The following is a 17,234-nucleotide window of genomic DNA, read 5'->3' as shown; positions in this document are numbered from 1 at the left end:
TTATATTCGTTCGAGTATATTTTTTGTTTGACAGTCTATATTTTAACAAGACAATTTGTCTCAATTAGCTGTTTAAAAGAAAGTTTTGCCTCTCTTTGTCGTTAACTCAAAGAGAACACTTAAAGAAATGTATCGCATATTTCAAGCTCCTTTTCTAGACACCACTAAAATAAATATTATGAATTTTTTAGAGGTCAAATAATATTTCTTGTAACTTTGTCCTGATCAAAATAAACCCCTATTCAAAATTTAAATGGTAAGAGTTTTAAAGATTTAATAAATAATATTTTTTACGACGTTTAAACATCTTTAGATGCTAAAACCAACAGAACAAGTTAAAAACCATCTGGGGCATGAACAATTTACATTATAGATAAATGTTTTTTTTTTTTTAACTCCAGTAATATACTTTCAAATAAGACTTTTAGTACATTTTCAGGTTTTCTTGTTGCTATACATTATGCTTTATCCTGAATGTTTTGTTTTCACAAAAAAGTGATAATAACAGATAATCCAATCGTCAAAATGTTTAGTGTTTTTAATATGTTTAAACCTATTATCGTCATTGGAACAAGAAACTGTATTGTTTCAATAACAATAATAGGTTCTACAAGTAATTATGCATCATTTGCTATAATCCGCAATTGGACAGTCTGGTGGTATTGAGATCTCTAGACATTTACCATACGGTTTAAATTTATTACATTTAGTTAAATTGGAAAAAAAGAAAAATACAGTGAAAACTCACTTCTTGGAATCCTATTCAAAATAAAAAGGAAATTTCCATCCATCTCTCTTGTGGGTTTAAAGGTTTAATCTTATTTTAGGATTAACAAAGTCAGTTTGATTGAAACTGACTATTCATTTAAAGTGTTTATTGAATATCTGCATAGAGATGTTTGTCAGATAAAATGGATCGCTGAGTCGTACTAATGAATACACTTTAATGGCTAAAAGTTAAAGGTGTAAAATAAAATTCGTATCGTTAGAGATAGAAATTTATTTGGTAATATCTTACTCACAACCACATATAGTTAAAATCTTTCTCCCTCTCTAAAAAACCAAACTTAACACAAATTATGTATTGCGTAATTGGTAACTTATACAGAGTATTTACATCATAAGTAGGTAGAAAGCTGGGTAATATAACGTATATTGAATGTCATTTAGCATGGAATTGAAAACATGCTCAGTCTTGTTAGGTCCCTTGCCTCGTTACCGTAATAGATAAACAAAAAACAAATTTATATAAACAATTTGGATACATAAAAAAAACAAGTTTTACAAAAGACAAGTCTTTTGTCTTAGTTTAACCAAGTTTTGTTAAAAACGAATAATCATTTACAATGCTTGATTTTATGAATATTCACTAATACGATTTATTGTTAAATTTATTAATCAATACCCCGTAAAAAAGGCTTACAGTAGGCCTATGGTAATCATTTCTTCACTTTGATTAGATTAGATTTTCTTACATATTTTAACAAATACTGATTACTTAGGGTCAAGTTTCTATTTTATATGTTTATTTACAAAGCGTCATATCCCTTACCGACCTTAGTTTTTAGAATAAACATTTACTATTTTGTACTATGTAAGTACTTAATTTTTTCAATGAATATGCAAATGAATACAAAAAGTGACTGCCGGAGAAATTTTCATGATACAAATATTAAACTTAGAATAAGACGTTTTTAAATATCTAGTATAGCAGTTGGATACATATTTTATAGGAATTTCCAAAACAAAAAACTAAAACCTATAATATTTACAACATAAACAAATGGGATCATGACGTGGCAAATTGCAAGCAACTGCAATGTCAGGAGCTAAATACTCAGTAGGAGACTCACTCATACTTTTTACAAATCGACTAATATTTACATATTTGGCACAAGATTCACATTTTATGTCTATGTAAATAAATATCACATTAATCAACTTTACTACAACTGTAAGGCTAAACAAGTTTAAGCTTAAACACCTTAACCAATGTTTTAACTACCTTGTCTTCAGAGTAAAAATTGGTCCATTTTTTGTATTAACACGTAAGATAGTAATTTATGTGGATGACTGTAATATAGTAATGGTATTCTTGACCAACAGTTTAAAATAATGTTAAGAGAATAATAGGCTTATATACCTCTGTCAAATAGCCCAACGATTTTATATAATAGCCAGAAACATGAATTTTTATTAAAAGACTGTCCCAAAAAACTGAAGAGCTTTGAACTTTAATACAATCTATGTGGGCATCCATTGATCATTTTTGAAACCACCCTATGATTAAGGAACTCATAAAGTTTTTTTTCAAATTGATTATCATGTTTCAGCTGATCCATTGTTTTCGCTCAAAGCTTTAAACTTAAAAACATAACCTACAGGAAGGCAGACATCATGAACGTGCAAGAGAAAGTTCAGTGTGTTGAATATCACATTGAAACAAAATCTAACGCAATATTTTCCGTTGAAGACCAAGCTTACAAGTCCGAAAGTCTCCAATGTTATAGAATTGATATTTAAAATCAATACAGCCTTCCGCATCATCAATGATGAAATGCCACATGGAGTGTGGTCAGAGTTATAAAACCGTATTAACTGTCTATTTGCCAACATTGGAAGCCTTGTTGATTTTTTAAAATTAAATTTATGCCCAGAAAAACTTAAGAATATGTGTGTTACTTTACATTAATCAAATTTTTGTAAGCCTATTTTTAGAATATTTACATTGCGACAAAGTTGTTCAGTTTTTCTTTGGGACACCCTGTAATGTGCCGTTCTTTCTTCAATAGTTTATTTTAGTTATTGCTGTGTTAAGTATTAAGTTAACTTATGTTTTACTTTCACAAAAGAATATTTTTCCTGAAATATATGCAAAGTGGATTTACTGGCCCATGGTGATATTGTTGCCATGTGATTGCATAAAATTCGTGGTATGTTTCACGACCAGCTCAGAGAGAAAATAAATAACCTACGAAAAAATAAATGAACACAACTAGAGCTTTAAAATATTCTAAGCTGAAAACAGGGTAGTTATTTATTTCTTTGTGTATAAAGAAATGTTTACATTGCTCACGGAATTCTCTAATTAATTGCTCTGAAAGCTAACACTACTTAGAATTATATTAAATATAACTATAATATAAAATTTAACACGTTTGTATTAATTAGGTAATTGCTACAATATGTAAATGCACAGGTTAGTTAGTTTGAGATCACGAGAAATTAACATTTCACTTAAAAGTATTAGTAAAATGCTAAAGAGGAAAGTGCAACTTTTGACCATGACAAATCACTATCAAAACCAAATGCAAATCATCATTATATATCACTTGTAAACTTTTTGAGAGTACCATTGATTTTATATAAACATAGAATTCGTTGATCAATTTATTGAATGGATTAATTTTAAAGTAGGTGTTATTCCTCTTTGCGCAGAAATAGTTAATTGATATTAGATATTTTCCCAAAGAATCTTTATTTCAAAACATATGAAGAACTCTCATTTGACAGTAAAATATGAAATCAATATAGAACATACTGGTTATTTAAGATTTTACAGTGTTTTAGATTTAGATTATACAGCTTTTATTAAAAGCTTTTACTTTTGTTTTTCAATTCGTCGGGGAAAATCTACGAAATGTTCACTAATAGTTTTGTTTCGTTTGACTTCTGATCGGAAACATGTTCAACCTTTACGATGTACAAAGATAATTGTCTTTTTAATGCATCGAAAGAAAGGAACATGAGGTCTAAGTTCGCCTCAACAAAGAAGAATAATTATATAATTTCATTTCAGAAACCACTACCATAAAAATTCCTTATGGAAAGCAATTCCTCAGTGAAGAGAATATTTATAATAAATGTGCAATTTAGATGTATTGAATTTGTTGTATATATTTGCAGAGGTCAGATTTATTGCATCTATTTTGCTACAAACTTAATCCATAAAAATTATATATGTAATTTTGTTAGACTTTTAGGTATTATATTTAATAAACAACCCTATTTTGTCTGGGTTTACATTTTAATGGTACACCAACATAAAGATTAGTGTGTGATCAGATCTAGTAAACATTTACATTTAATTGTCAAATACATGAAATGATAGTAGTATAGACAGTTTCAAATCTAAGTAAAAGGTAAAAACCTCGATTCTCAAAACGGACGGTCTGGAAGCTTAAATCAGCTTTTGCTTTACTACATCCTATCTTAGTCTTAATCGCGAGCACTCGAAGGAATCACAAGTCACCTTATATTAAAGCGAGGAATTCGTGCACAGAAGGGAAATTTAGTGTAATACTGTTAAAGTTCCACCATAACTAATCGTTAAGAACTGTGCTTTTTATTATTATAAAATAATACATATCGAACTCCACTGGAATTTTGTATGAAAATAAAATACTGAAGGGTTTTATAGTAGGGAAACAAATAATATTTACAGTAATCAAATACTAGATTGCCTACAACAAGTTAATACAAAATGATTTTACAAGGGACACCAATATTTACAGTACCAAATTAAACATTATTAACAACCATTATAACCTTAAGCTTCTATAGCAAAACCACTTCTCACTTCACCGCATACATAAACTAATACTGCATTTAAGTTAAAAGTACGATTCACAACTCATTTCACCCATACTAAAAATTATACATTCACTTGAGAAGACGAGAAGGGTAATATTTTCATTGCCTTATATCAAAATTACCCGTTTTTATTCATTAACTACCTACAGTGTATCTCTCTCCACTAAAGTTCAGTTCCTTATTTTCACAATCATCTCCTTTTATCTCACAATTCAACCAGCCACTCGTGTACTAAAGATTGTCTTTTCACCACTGAACTAAACTCTTGATGTAAGTAGGCCTACACTAAATAGTGTTCCACAAGCATCATTAAGGAATAAACTTGCGAAAGGCTTTCAGTTTGTAATTAAAAATTGTAAATAAATTCAAACAATTTGCAAAATAATTTCACGAAAGAAGAATGTTCCTTGGTCGATATTGGACAGTTGTACAGTAGCTTAAAATATTAATGTCAAACATTTTTTTCATTTAAAGCATCGTGTAATGAAATATTCAGTTTTTACATAAGTCGTAAAGTTGAATAACTCATTCAATTAAAAACTTTTAAGCAATAATTTGATATTATAATTCTATGGTGACACTGAACAGCTATAGTTTAATTCTGTATACGACTGAGATCATTCACATTAACATAAGTTATCCATAAAAAAATTTAAATTTACCCTGAAACTGTTTTCCCATACGATTCTGATACTACTTTTAAAACCGGCAATCTCGTTTTTACCTAGTCTTAATAGAAAAGTAACAATTATTTAAATGGTTACCATGTTTTAAGGTGTGTCATAGGCACATGGTTTAAAACCTCGTTGGCTTTCCATTTAAAACATTAGGTAATTACTGTAGTGTCGTGTATAATATTCTTCTTTTAAATTGTTGGCATTTTTCTTCTCCTTGTAAGCTGTGTGAGTACCAGTTTAAACTAAATACTATTGTTATTCAGATTTTAAATAAATTTTAAAGTGTTTAATCTAGTGTAATAAGAACACCAACAACACTTTTGCTGTTAGTATCTTAATAATTTCGGACTTACTTTTGAAAACATACTTTTTTATAATTATAATGTTTTACATATTGATGTTTTTAAAGTCAGTAAATATATGTTTTGATTTACGGCTTAATTAAAACAATTGTGTCAACACACTACAATCAATCATATCTTTAAAAATTGTTAATAAAATCACTTTTATGGTATCTGTTTCCACCATAGACTTTTAGGGCTCAAGTAGACATTCCATTTTTTTCTTGAGTCTTAGTGGTTTTATCTTGAGTCTTAGTGGTTTTATCTTGAGTCTTAGTGGTTTAATCTTGAGCTAGTTTTGCTTTTATTAATATATAAGTGAGTTTATCCACTTACACGGTGCATGAGAAGGAATATTTTTCCACGCTGTTTATATTCTATAAACGTTTATGTCCACGCGAGGCCATGGATTAAGTTTCAGGTTTTGCTTTATTTGGGTACAAACTGCAAAGGTTATTATTTAACCTATGATACGCAATTTGAGATTTCTTAACTCTGCTAGTAGCTTAACTCATCAGACAATAAAAAAATAAGTAGTCTTTTATTATATATATTTTTTGGGTAGAATTTCACACAAATTTAATTTGTTTATGTTTTGGGACAAATGTAGAAAAACTCATGATGCATAATGTGGGAAACTAGAATTATAAATAAAAATATTACTGAGGAAAATTTAATTTGCAGATGAATTTGGACAACATTTTATAGGTTTTCTTTTGATGTTTATTGTTATAATAGTGCAACTGACGGTGTAACCGTGGTCGGTTGCAGCAAAACCACTTTTAGGAACGTAGTTTGCTGAATATTGAATCAGAATTTCGCAATATCATAACAAAACAAACAAAACATTTTTTTTTTATTTACAATACTTATTTTATTGCTTTTGCCAGCTAAACGTGTTTATTAGGTTGACAATATGAACCCAAATATTCAGAATGTACTTTCTCGGTCTTTCGGTGAGAGTTGTGTCAATTCGGTATTTACACTATGAACCGGTGTGCATAGTGTAAATACTGACTTAACACGGTTGTCATAGAAAGACCGAGGATTCAGTGATGAAACCAACCGTTTAAGCCTACGATTGAAGATTATTCAGTATATACCTTCGATATAAGAATTTGGAATGTCCCATTGGAATGTCTACTAACACCTCGATTGTCAAAGGTTAACCAAAAGTAAGTTATGAAACACACAAAGGCGATGTAAGTTCCACTAATTGACGAGTTTATCACTTCATGTCCACCAGGGTTCTGCTGGAGTCCAGAGTGACGTAGCCATCGTCTTGCACCTCGGGCACTGCCTGGTTGTCCAGACCATTGCCCAGCTGATGTTGTTGCTCCAGGTAGAGGTCGTCGTCCTCTATGTCTTGTGACGGCTGTACAACGAAGGGGATGTGCTTGAGGCGATTGCTAGACGCTCGGACCTGAAGGAAATAACACTTTTAGGTAAAAAGTAAGTATTTAGAAGTCATCGAATCACCATCTTTAATTTATTAGAATGTGGTAAATCTAATCTTATGTTTTGTTAGTTTCTATGCCCACATTGTTAGTAACTCGGCTTCCAAAGATAATAAAAGAGGTCAAAGTCGAGGGTAAGTGCAAGACTGCGTGAGAGGGGCAGCTCAATTCGTGAAGCTCTACCACTCACTAAAGACAGAAAGTCATGGAGGCACCTAGTAACCTCGACACTAACCGGTAGAAGAGGAGAGGATTAAGTAAGTAAGTAAGTAGTTTCTATGATATAATTTCTAACTAATAGAGGCCATTATACCAATATGGGCCGAAATAAGGTGAAAATACTTTCTTTTAACCTCTAAAAAAAGAGGAAGAGAACCTTGGGGTTGGACAGAGTCCAGCAAAGATAGATTTCTTCTTTATCCCTAAGTCTCTCGCTGAGGCACCGAGTGTGTGCACCCACAGATCAGCTACCTGAATATGTTCCACATTGAGTTTAGCTTTGTTGCATTTAAAAATCGAGCTACTCGTTCAAAGTGTTTAAGTATGAAAATTAGCATTTCTACAAAACTATGTCTTGGGGGCAATCCTTGTCATGCTCTCTTTAAAGGAACTGTTCCCAGCAGGGAAAAACAGGAAAAGACTGGAATGACTAAGCACCCCAGAGCTGTTCTGGCATATTCTAGTGACAGGGTTTTAGTCTGCTAAGACTTTTCAGTCACTGTGCAAAAGTATATAAATAAATGAGTCTACCTTATGCATGATAGTTCTCTCGTCCCCCAGGTACTCTGCCTGGTTGCCGTAGCAGTATCCAGCATGACCTGACGCTCCTGACGACACGCTCAGGTCGCTCTGAGAGAGCCCGGTGTTTACTGGAGTGTCGTCTTCCGTCTGGTGGATGAGCGCCGTGCTGTCACCCTCGTCATCGTCCACAGGGAGGGTCGGCACCTCCGAGGGTGTGGACAAGTAGGGGGTCTCACTGACGCCCTTGAACAGTGGGATAGGAGGCAGGGTATTAAATGTGTTGAGTTAGAGGAAATATGTTGTGTGTTCATTAGTCCCTGAACTTTAAATGTAGTATTGATATTTTGATCAATATGTTCAAGTTTGACTATATCCTATCTATTGCTTGTCAGTATTGGTGCTGGTTAATTCTCAAATTAGTAGGGTATATTGTTTTTGCAAGTTGTACACCTCGTGTCTTGAGACGATGGCAGGCATACTTAAATCTGAAATGATGAAGTGAAACATACAAAAATAAGACATGTAATACATTCTTGTCACAGAGAATGTATCATATTCAACTTGACATTTTCCTTGAGGCTTTTCGTTGTTCACTCTAGATATGAAGTGAATTATACTCCACTCTCTCTATCTCTGTATAATCTAAGTGAAAATCGTAAACAAACCGCAAATTTTAAATTGAGCATAAATTGTATAATTCATCTTTGTTTAAAAGTGGCTATGATACCACTGCATTTGGTATATCACATGCAAAGAGAAGTTTTACTTTTCAATTAAGTACATGTTTTGAAACGTAATTAAGTGTATTCTATTTCGGCAAAAATTTTGAACATCATTAGTCCCAGTGAGAGAATACATCACCAATTCAAATAGAGTTTCTAATAGGCTCTATTCTGCCTAATTTGTTGCAAAATTTGTTGTTGTAGCTAATTTGTTTTTGATAAATAGTAGCTATTCTGTTCTTGTGTTTGTAGGAATCACGAAATATTTTATTAAATTGTAAGAATCTCGAACGGTGTAAAAAATTAAAAGATTATAATAGTTTCAGATTATTATAAGATTTAAGATAAAGGATTATACTAGCCTACGTGAAACGTCTCGTGTTATGTCATATTTTTTTAAGGTTATTTGCATGCAAGCACTATTTTTAAATGTTAAGTTTTGTAAATTGCTCCAGCAAAAAAAATATCGCATTACGTTCTTACCAAAGACATCGTTGCAAAACCTGAATGAAATTTTATTTATGGTTTTCTATTCCTAATTAGAATGTTCTAATCCTAAATCAAACTGTCAAACGTGATAAAGTAAGAAGGAATTCATGTTTTTTAATTTAAATCCAAACTAACTAAAACAACCAACTGAAGTACCGGTAACTGAAGTCTAATTTCACGAATAAAAAAACTCTGCATTGCATATTTCGTTTTTCTTAATGATTTTAAAGTTATTTATTCTTGACAATAATAAATTTTCTGAAATTGCTGATATTACTTTGTAAACTTTAACTGAAAACTTAGAGAACTTTCAATAAAAACCAACGTTAATTGTGCAGATAAGTAGGAAAGTTCCTCCAGTTACCTCTTTCCATCAACCTTGTTAACTGTAAGTGGGACTCAGCTTAAGCATTGCTCCAATTTAAGCAGCACGACCTTCGTTAGAGCTTCTAGATACATTGGTCTCAGCCCTCTCAACGTATTTTACACTTCTAAAACATTAATCTTGGATATTCTTAGTTTAGTTTGCACCTTTACTGTTAATGGTTCATTTGCTAATGTATTGGAACACCGTTTACGTTGTTCTAAAATTGTTAGTAGTGTTTCCAGTGTTATTTCGGTAAAACTCAAACTATACTCAATCTAAAGGGCGTTTTGGGTACAAAATATGAATTGTAGGTACCATAGGATTCTATAAACCGGTTGAAAAAATCTCACGTAAGTTTGAAAAAAAAACATTGTATATACTGTGTATTGTTTTTTAGGACAAATATCAACCTTTAAGAGTCAAAATTTGTCATTTAGATCATATATTGAGTTAGTTGTGTGACATTTTGTTGATGAAAGTTTTTGAGCATAACATGATTTATATTCAGGCAAAACGGTTAAGACCGGTATTATTGTTCCTGTCACAGAAGCAACTGACCGGTGTGCTCCTATAGTAATCACCAAAACCTTTATGTATGTTTTTATGAACAAAACCCTTATGTTCATAACTAAAACGCAGAATGTAATCTGTTGCGCAAACTGTAAGAAGAAAAATCCAGCCAATGGAGTTTCCCATACAAAGGTTTTATTGTCAATTTAGTTTTGGGATAACATAACTCATTTTACTATAAATTTTCATGTACTGTACCTCGAAGTATAAACTATTGTGTTCGAAATAACTAAATTCCTGCACACATATGTTAAGTTTTTGTTTTGTCAATAAAATATAGGGAGGATAAAAGCATTCATGACACTAAAGAGGTTTCTAAAGCCCGATAACAAGCGATAGACGATGTATCTTCTTTAAAAACTCTCGTATTCAAGAACCTAAGGAGACGATAGAGATAAGAGCATCGTCGCAGAATATCCAACCCCCCTCCCCCCTTCACGCTCAACATCCTTACATCCTACTTAACAATCGTTGACAAGATCTCAACAAGATTTGTGTCGTATATCTATAAGACAACATCGGAAAGTACAAATAAGGTTAAAGATGTTTCCTTAAGAATTTGTTGCATTGTCCTTCTGTTCTCGTATAACTAAAAGTACTTTCTAACAGAGTTAAATATAGTGTACGTCTTAAGGACAGGTCTTAAGGACGTACGTAAGGAGTTAAATGTAGTGTTATCTTCTTCTTAAGGACGGTGTACGAGGTTAGAAAATGTTGGAAAGTTAAAACGAGGTTCCCTACATCATAATCAATCACAATCAGCCGAGACTCCTTAACTAAACATAAATAAATGTATTGTCTCTAAATCTAACCCGTCTAAAAATCAAAATTCAAAACCCCTCTTAAATCCTTTCCTAAAAGAGCATACGTTTAAAATATTTGGCCACACTTTAGTGCTAGCCCGAAACCGGTTTACACATAACTGTAGTTGTTTTTTATAACTTTAACTTACTTTTTTAATAACTTTAACAATTCACTCACTTCATTTCAGTTATTTTATTTACATTGTAATTCTTGTAGTAGTTGTTTGATAACAACATATGATTCTATTTCTTCTTTGTACAGTATAATAAAAAAGTGCATTGGGGTTGATTATATATATATATATATATATATATATATATATATATATATATATATATATATATATATATATATATATATATATATATATATATATATATACTGATTGGGCCTTAACACTAATCTTGGCCCAGAGGGTTGCGGAATCATCACATAGCCTTTAGCTTTTTGCACAGACAAAGGGAATACCTTGACTATGCTACTCTGTGCCAAAAGCTTCTAGCAATTGGTAAGATTTGATCCAGGTATCTAAGGGATTACCGAAGCCTGCGTGTTAACACTAGACTAGTTTTTATCAAAACTAAATTATGATACAGTATAATCAACATTTCTGTGGGTTTACCAGTATCCGTTCCTCTGTCTCCACTATAAGGTGGTTGTTCTTCATTGTCATAGTGATGATGCTGCCGTTGGCTGTAGACTTGCTAGTGTGGTTGTGATTGTTGGAGTTGACACTAGGAGCGCTAGCGTATGATGTCATAACCTCTTCCAACTCCTCGGCGGGAATTACAGAAAACTGAGATTCGCTTGTTTTTATCTGTAAGTATCACATTCAAAATAGTTATTCCAAAAATACACACTTTTTAAATATCTTATATACAATATTTACCCCTATATGCCATCCTATATAAAGTTGCACTCAAGCAATTTAGGTCTTATTCATGCTATTATTTCAAATTAAAATAAATTTTTTTTAGCAAACTAGTTCGACGTTACTTTGACGATTTTAACACGTTTTATCACCCGAATAGGAGCGGTTATAAAAAAGTTCTCAATTAATTAAATGTTACAGATTTGATTAGATTAAATATTTAATTTATAACAGGAGAATATACATCATAAATAAATGTCTTACAATTAATTGCGATTGACGAATAGGAGGGTGGACTTGTTGTAGTTATAGCTCGAAATATTTAAGACTGTCCTTGTATTGTAACCAAGATTGGGTATTTATGATTAAGTAGAAAGAAGGTAGGCGAACCCTTTATTTTGTGATTGGAAATAAAAACAACTTGTTCAACAATGTCTTAATTCTTTTGTGAAAGCAGCTGATTTTAAAAGAAGTATAAGACTCCAAGGCTAAGAACCTGTTGGGCATTACCTAAAAGGACACGGATATGCTCTTAGCTTCCCCGCACTGACTGGGCCTTAGAGATATTTGATCGATTATCAGAGTTTCTAAGAACCACTCTTGTATTGCAAGTGCAAGCAATCCTGCAGACTAAGCGAATTTCCATTTGCCTGATTGGAGTTATACTAAAATATATCCTGAAAACATATAAGATTTATTCCCTAACTTTAGATTTAACGAGTAATTAGATTTGCTGCTACGGAGAAGGTAAAAAGTGTGTTCTTTTTGCCAAACGATTATACTATATGATCAAATGAATACACTTGCAAAATTTGATTAACATACATATCCATAAAAGAGCTAACATAAACAGTTTTCCTTTTCTCTATTAAAAATAACAAAGGAATTTTCAACTTAAAGATTTTTTTTAATTCTCCGTTTTTATTGTAGAAGAACACTTTGTAAAAAATCTTTTTTTTTTTCAGCTCTTCACGATGACCGTAATAACATTTGGGAATATCCCTGTAATTTTTAAACCCCTTTACACCCCGTTTCCATGGCCCGATCTTGCTGGTTTGCGAACTTATTAATTTTATATGTTTTTGGCCTCTGAGGAAATCAAAATGAAAAAGTAAATCGGCCCCGGGTCCAATTCTTACTGTGCCACCAATGGTAATGAATGCTTTCCTATAGGAAAATTCGCTGAAAGAGACGATATGTTTGTAAAAAAATAACTTGAATTAAGTATACATTACAATGAAAGGGAAAGGTAGTATGAAGTGCAGAAGGCTAATCTACGTATTGTTTCCATAATACTATTGTAGTTGAAGTAATAGTTTTATTTTTGGCTATAAATAGGATATATTTTTACGTCATTGTAAAGCATTGCCCTAGTGAAAAGATAACAGAATCAACAAGTTCCCTTATTTATTCTGTCACGTGATGGTTGTCACGACATGTCTGACCAGCTTAGCTTTCACATGGTGTTGTTACTTTTTCACCTACTACTAAATAAGGATTTATTCTAGTTTCATACAACAGTAGGCTTTGCAGTTTTATCTTATCAAGAAAATATCAAGTGGCGTAATTTTCTCTGTGTTCTCAGATAGGTTTACTATCCAGTCTCTTATTATATTTGATGAGAAAAAGAAACATAAAATGTAAACACAGTCTATAAATTCAAATATATATATATATAGGGACGTCTGCGTGAAAAATTCCCGAAGGTAACCACAATGCATTGGCGCCACACTCTCTTGCCGCCCAACACAGTCACTACTACTATTTGCCTCTTTTGTCAGAATTTAGATTTCATTTTTATACATATCCTCAAATTATTTGTAATCGGTAAAATTTATTTGAAGCATTTTTCTTTTTTAATGTCACTATTATTAAAAAGTCCGTTATGTGCATTTTAATATTAGTTTAACATGAGGTTATTAATTTAATTTTTGTTTCTGAACAGCATTGCGCTTGACATTGTTGTTCTTTCACAGATATAGTAAAAAAACAGAACAAGCTAGAGTTATTTTATAATATATATTCTTTGTTTTGTAAAAAAAAATTTCCCAGCAATGCCATAGAACTACATTTTTTATCATTCAAACTAATGATTGCAATTTAGCGTTTGTTATCCAATTTGAAGTATACTATCGGTTATGTACTACAAGAAGCCAATAAGGGTGATGTTGCTGTGAGGGTCTGATTTTTCATAAAAAAAGCAAATGTGTCCATCAACAATACGAAATTTGTATCCGCAAAAAGCATGTAACAATTGTTACAACGTTTCATCCATTCTAGCTACCCATCAAAATAAATTTTGTTATGGAATTAAAAGGGAACTCAAATAGCTATGCCTTTGTTTGTAACCAATTGACGAAATAAATGTTGTAATAACCAAGTGATATCTGTTAAAATAATTAAAGTCAATAATAATACAATGCGCGGGATGAAGTGGCAGAAATTTAGTCTCATTTAACCACAGTATGTTAAAAAAATATAATTACTTGCAGACCAATTTAATTAAATCTAAAACATCTCTTTCTGCATTTATTTGATTTACAAACTCATGCGCATTGTTTAAATTATGTTATTTTTATTCAAGGCACTTGTTTATAGTTTACACAAAGAATCATGAACTGTTATATTCAACTTATACTAGCACAACAGTTCGAAAAATATAGTTTTAAATGAGATTTGTTGAAATAGTTGAATTAATGTATGCAAGTAAACAATGTTTTATACGTACGCATTTTAAGTATCTACACTATTTTGATTTACTAACTTGCAACTACTTTAATGTATTCCCAACAGGATATTTTATTGCTAATGATTCTTATGTGCATGTTAAATGGTGTACAAACTAAAGTGTAATTCTTTTCACTTGTAGTTGATTACCTCATCAGGCAACAGCATGTGGCTACTCTTGGGTTCCGAGCTCTCGGTCCTTCTCAACGTTCGCTCATCTTCGTCTCTTATCCAACTCTTCCAAATCATTCTGTAGAGTAACAAAGAAAATAAAGCTGTCAATACAAGTTCTTTGATACCACTTTTCACAATAACAAATAAAGAGTCTTTCATTCTGGGTAAAGTTAACCTTAATGTATTCTTTTTTCCTTGTCGGCTTAGTTTGTTTAAAGTTGTGTTTTTACCAAATACTAAAGACTATGTGGAATTTAAAACTTCTAAATGTTTGTTTTAGATATTTTAATAATGTAAAATATAAATGTAATAACTCAATGTAATTTTATTTTATCACTTTTATATTATATAACTGAATCATCATATACAAAATAACAATATGAGCAGAGCAGACATAAACTAACAATTAAAGTATGAGCCAGTACATTTGGAATACACATTATATCGTGACCTTGTGTATCTCACCTTAGGGACTAAACATCTAATACTAATAAACAAAATTATATTTACTGAGGGACAGGTGATATAAACTTTAAAGAAGGGATCTTCCTCATTCTTATAAGTTTGTTATTGTATGCTTTAGAGATTGTACATACAGTCTACAGATTGACACTAACTATTAACCCTATAGTCAGAGATTAAGCCTAATACAGCTATCAATATAATGTGTTACTATGTAAACGCTCCCTTCAAGCCGACATCCCATACCTCTGACAACGATTTTGCCAATATTGTTATAGTTAATAGAAAAGTTTCTTGTATTTATCTACCGATGGCTAATTTCAAAAAATATTTTACATTTAATGCATCAAATTAATAATCATTCAAAACTGGATTTTTGGTACATCACGGTATGCCGCAGTGTTGTATTGTTTTTGCCCAAGTACATTGGTACAGTATTTACTATCATCGGTGGGGAGCGAGCTGTAGATTGGTAGATCACGGGACTTCGGTCACCAAGGTTCTGCGTCCATATTCCGCCAATCACCAATGGATTTTATACAAGTGATAATGCCCCAACCTATATGCCTAGTGTGAATTAATGTAAAAAACAATCCTGGGCTATACCATAATAAAAAATACGTCAAAATACTATGAATGGTATTGTGTAGCAAATATGAAATTAAATATAATTTTACCGTACAATATTCACTAAGAAATTTATCGAAACATGTTCACTTTGTATAAAATTAGGTCACAGCAAGAAATTATAGATAAATGTCTGATTCCCTAAAATAATAAGAAATGCCAATTTTTATCACTAAAGAGTCATCGGTAGCTTATTTGTAATTAGATAGCTTTTATAATAGAATTTAAACGTTTAATATGTGTAGCTTGCGTGCTAACTGTTTTCAAATATGTGTTACGCAAATGAAGAATGATTAAAATAGGTAAGTGGTTTAAGCGTGTCTTGGTACTTAATAATGCTGAGTCACTTAATTATGGAGATGTTGATGAACTACAAAGACATTAAAGCTATATTCGGTAATAGTCAATCTGAATCCATGCCAAAATTTAAGGTCATACTCCGCTATATTAGGCTGCGCCGTTTTAAAATATAATTGTCATACAAAAAAAGATGATTTATAATAACTGAATGCTATTACTATTATATTGAATACCTTTTCTACTGATAAAAAAAAATGCTTATATTAAAATCACTGCACATATTTCAGATTATATATAAAACCGTCCAAAAAACGAAGAACAAGTCAAAATAAAGTTTCTTTAAAATGAAAAGAAATAACTATTTCAACACTTTTAATCAATTTATATCGTGGTATTTACTCATTGATTATAATTGATACAGCCTTTTGGGATTCAAGCAATTATTGTAATTGAGAAGCTTATAAGGATTATAAAACAACCAACTGTTGTTTTTAAAATTAAATTTGACAAGATTTTAAAATACATTTAATCGTGTGATTTGAATATGACTATCTGTTATAAATTAAACTATTGGGCCCTTAAACACAGTAAATAATAAATTGATTCCTCTATATACGCGGTAAAAACTATTTTAACTTAAATGCAGGCATACTAGAGTTATTTTGTAATACATTCTGATAATGTTGGCTGAAGTTTACTTGGACCATGTAGACTAAGATGCAAGTACACCTAATGTAAGTCGAGGAGCTGTCTATGGCCTAAGGTCGAATCGCGTGCTCTACAAACAGTTTGGAATTCTACCAATCTCAAATCATAATATGATACTGTTTGCTTAAGAACTGTTCGCCATACCTGAGGCCTATAACAGCGAAGAGCGCAAGAGCCAAGGGGATGAGAGTACCGACACATGCTATCACCACTGTTTGTAGCTCCGTGAACCCTGAAACAATAAAGAACATTTACATTTAATCGAAAATAGTATTAACTATAGTAAATTAACGATAGTAAATAGTATTAAATAGTATTGAGTATAGCTATTTGAAACAAAACTTCGAAACGAGTCATGAGATACCTTATTGATGGAATCATCTGACAGAAAGAACATTATGTCATACGATATGATATTTCCTTGTCAGTCGACGCAACTGTTTGAATTGGAAATGCGATAGCACAATATATTTCACGTCAAGTAAACATTACTCTTTTCTTGCGCAAAACTCTGAAGAGATAAAAAATAGTTATTTGTGCAACTAGTGAGAAAAGTGAGCAACTCGAGAGAAATCCTTACTCACGAGCCGTAGGCGAGTGAGGA

General features: G+C 31.6%; 1 protein-coding gene across 1 annotated transcript in view; it reads right to left on the bottom strand.

Annotated features, from left to right (window-relative positions):
- Positions 1-997: 997 nt before the first annotated feature.
- LOC129004139 (uncharacterized) overlaps positions 998-17,234 on the bottom strand; it is a 34,804-nt gene continuing 18,567 nt past the window's right edge. The window contains exons 3-7 of the mRNA XM_054432576.1: positions 16,775-16,862; positions 14,510-14,609; positions 11,384-11,578; positions 7,819-8,052; positions 998-7,034 (exon numbers count right to left, since the gene is read on the bottom strand). Of these exons, the coding sequence (XP_054288551.1) occupies positions 6,840-7,034; positions 7,819-8,052; positions 11,384-11,578; positions 14,510-14,609; positions 16,775-16,862 (812 nt within the window). The 3' untranslated portion in view covers positions 998-6,839. The remainder of the gene's footprint in view (positions 7,035-7,818; positions 8,053-11,383; positions 11,579-14,509; positions 14,610-16,774; positions 16,863-17,234) is intronic.

The sequence above is a fragment of the Macrosteles quadrilineatus genome, unplaced genomic scaffold (assembly GCF_028750875.1).
Source record: "Macrosteles quadrilineatus isolate MER2022 unplaced genomic scaffold, UCM_ALF_1.0 Scaffold_9__3_contigs__length_116548681, whole genome shotgun sequence".
NCBI classification, from domain to species: Eukaryota; Metazoa; Arthropoda; class Insecta; order Hemiptera; family Cicadellidae; genus Macrosteles; species Macrosteles quadrilineatus.
This window is presented reverse-complemented; position numbering and strand designations above follow the sequence as displayed.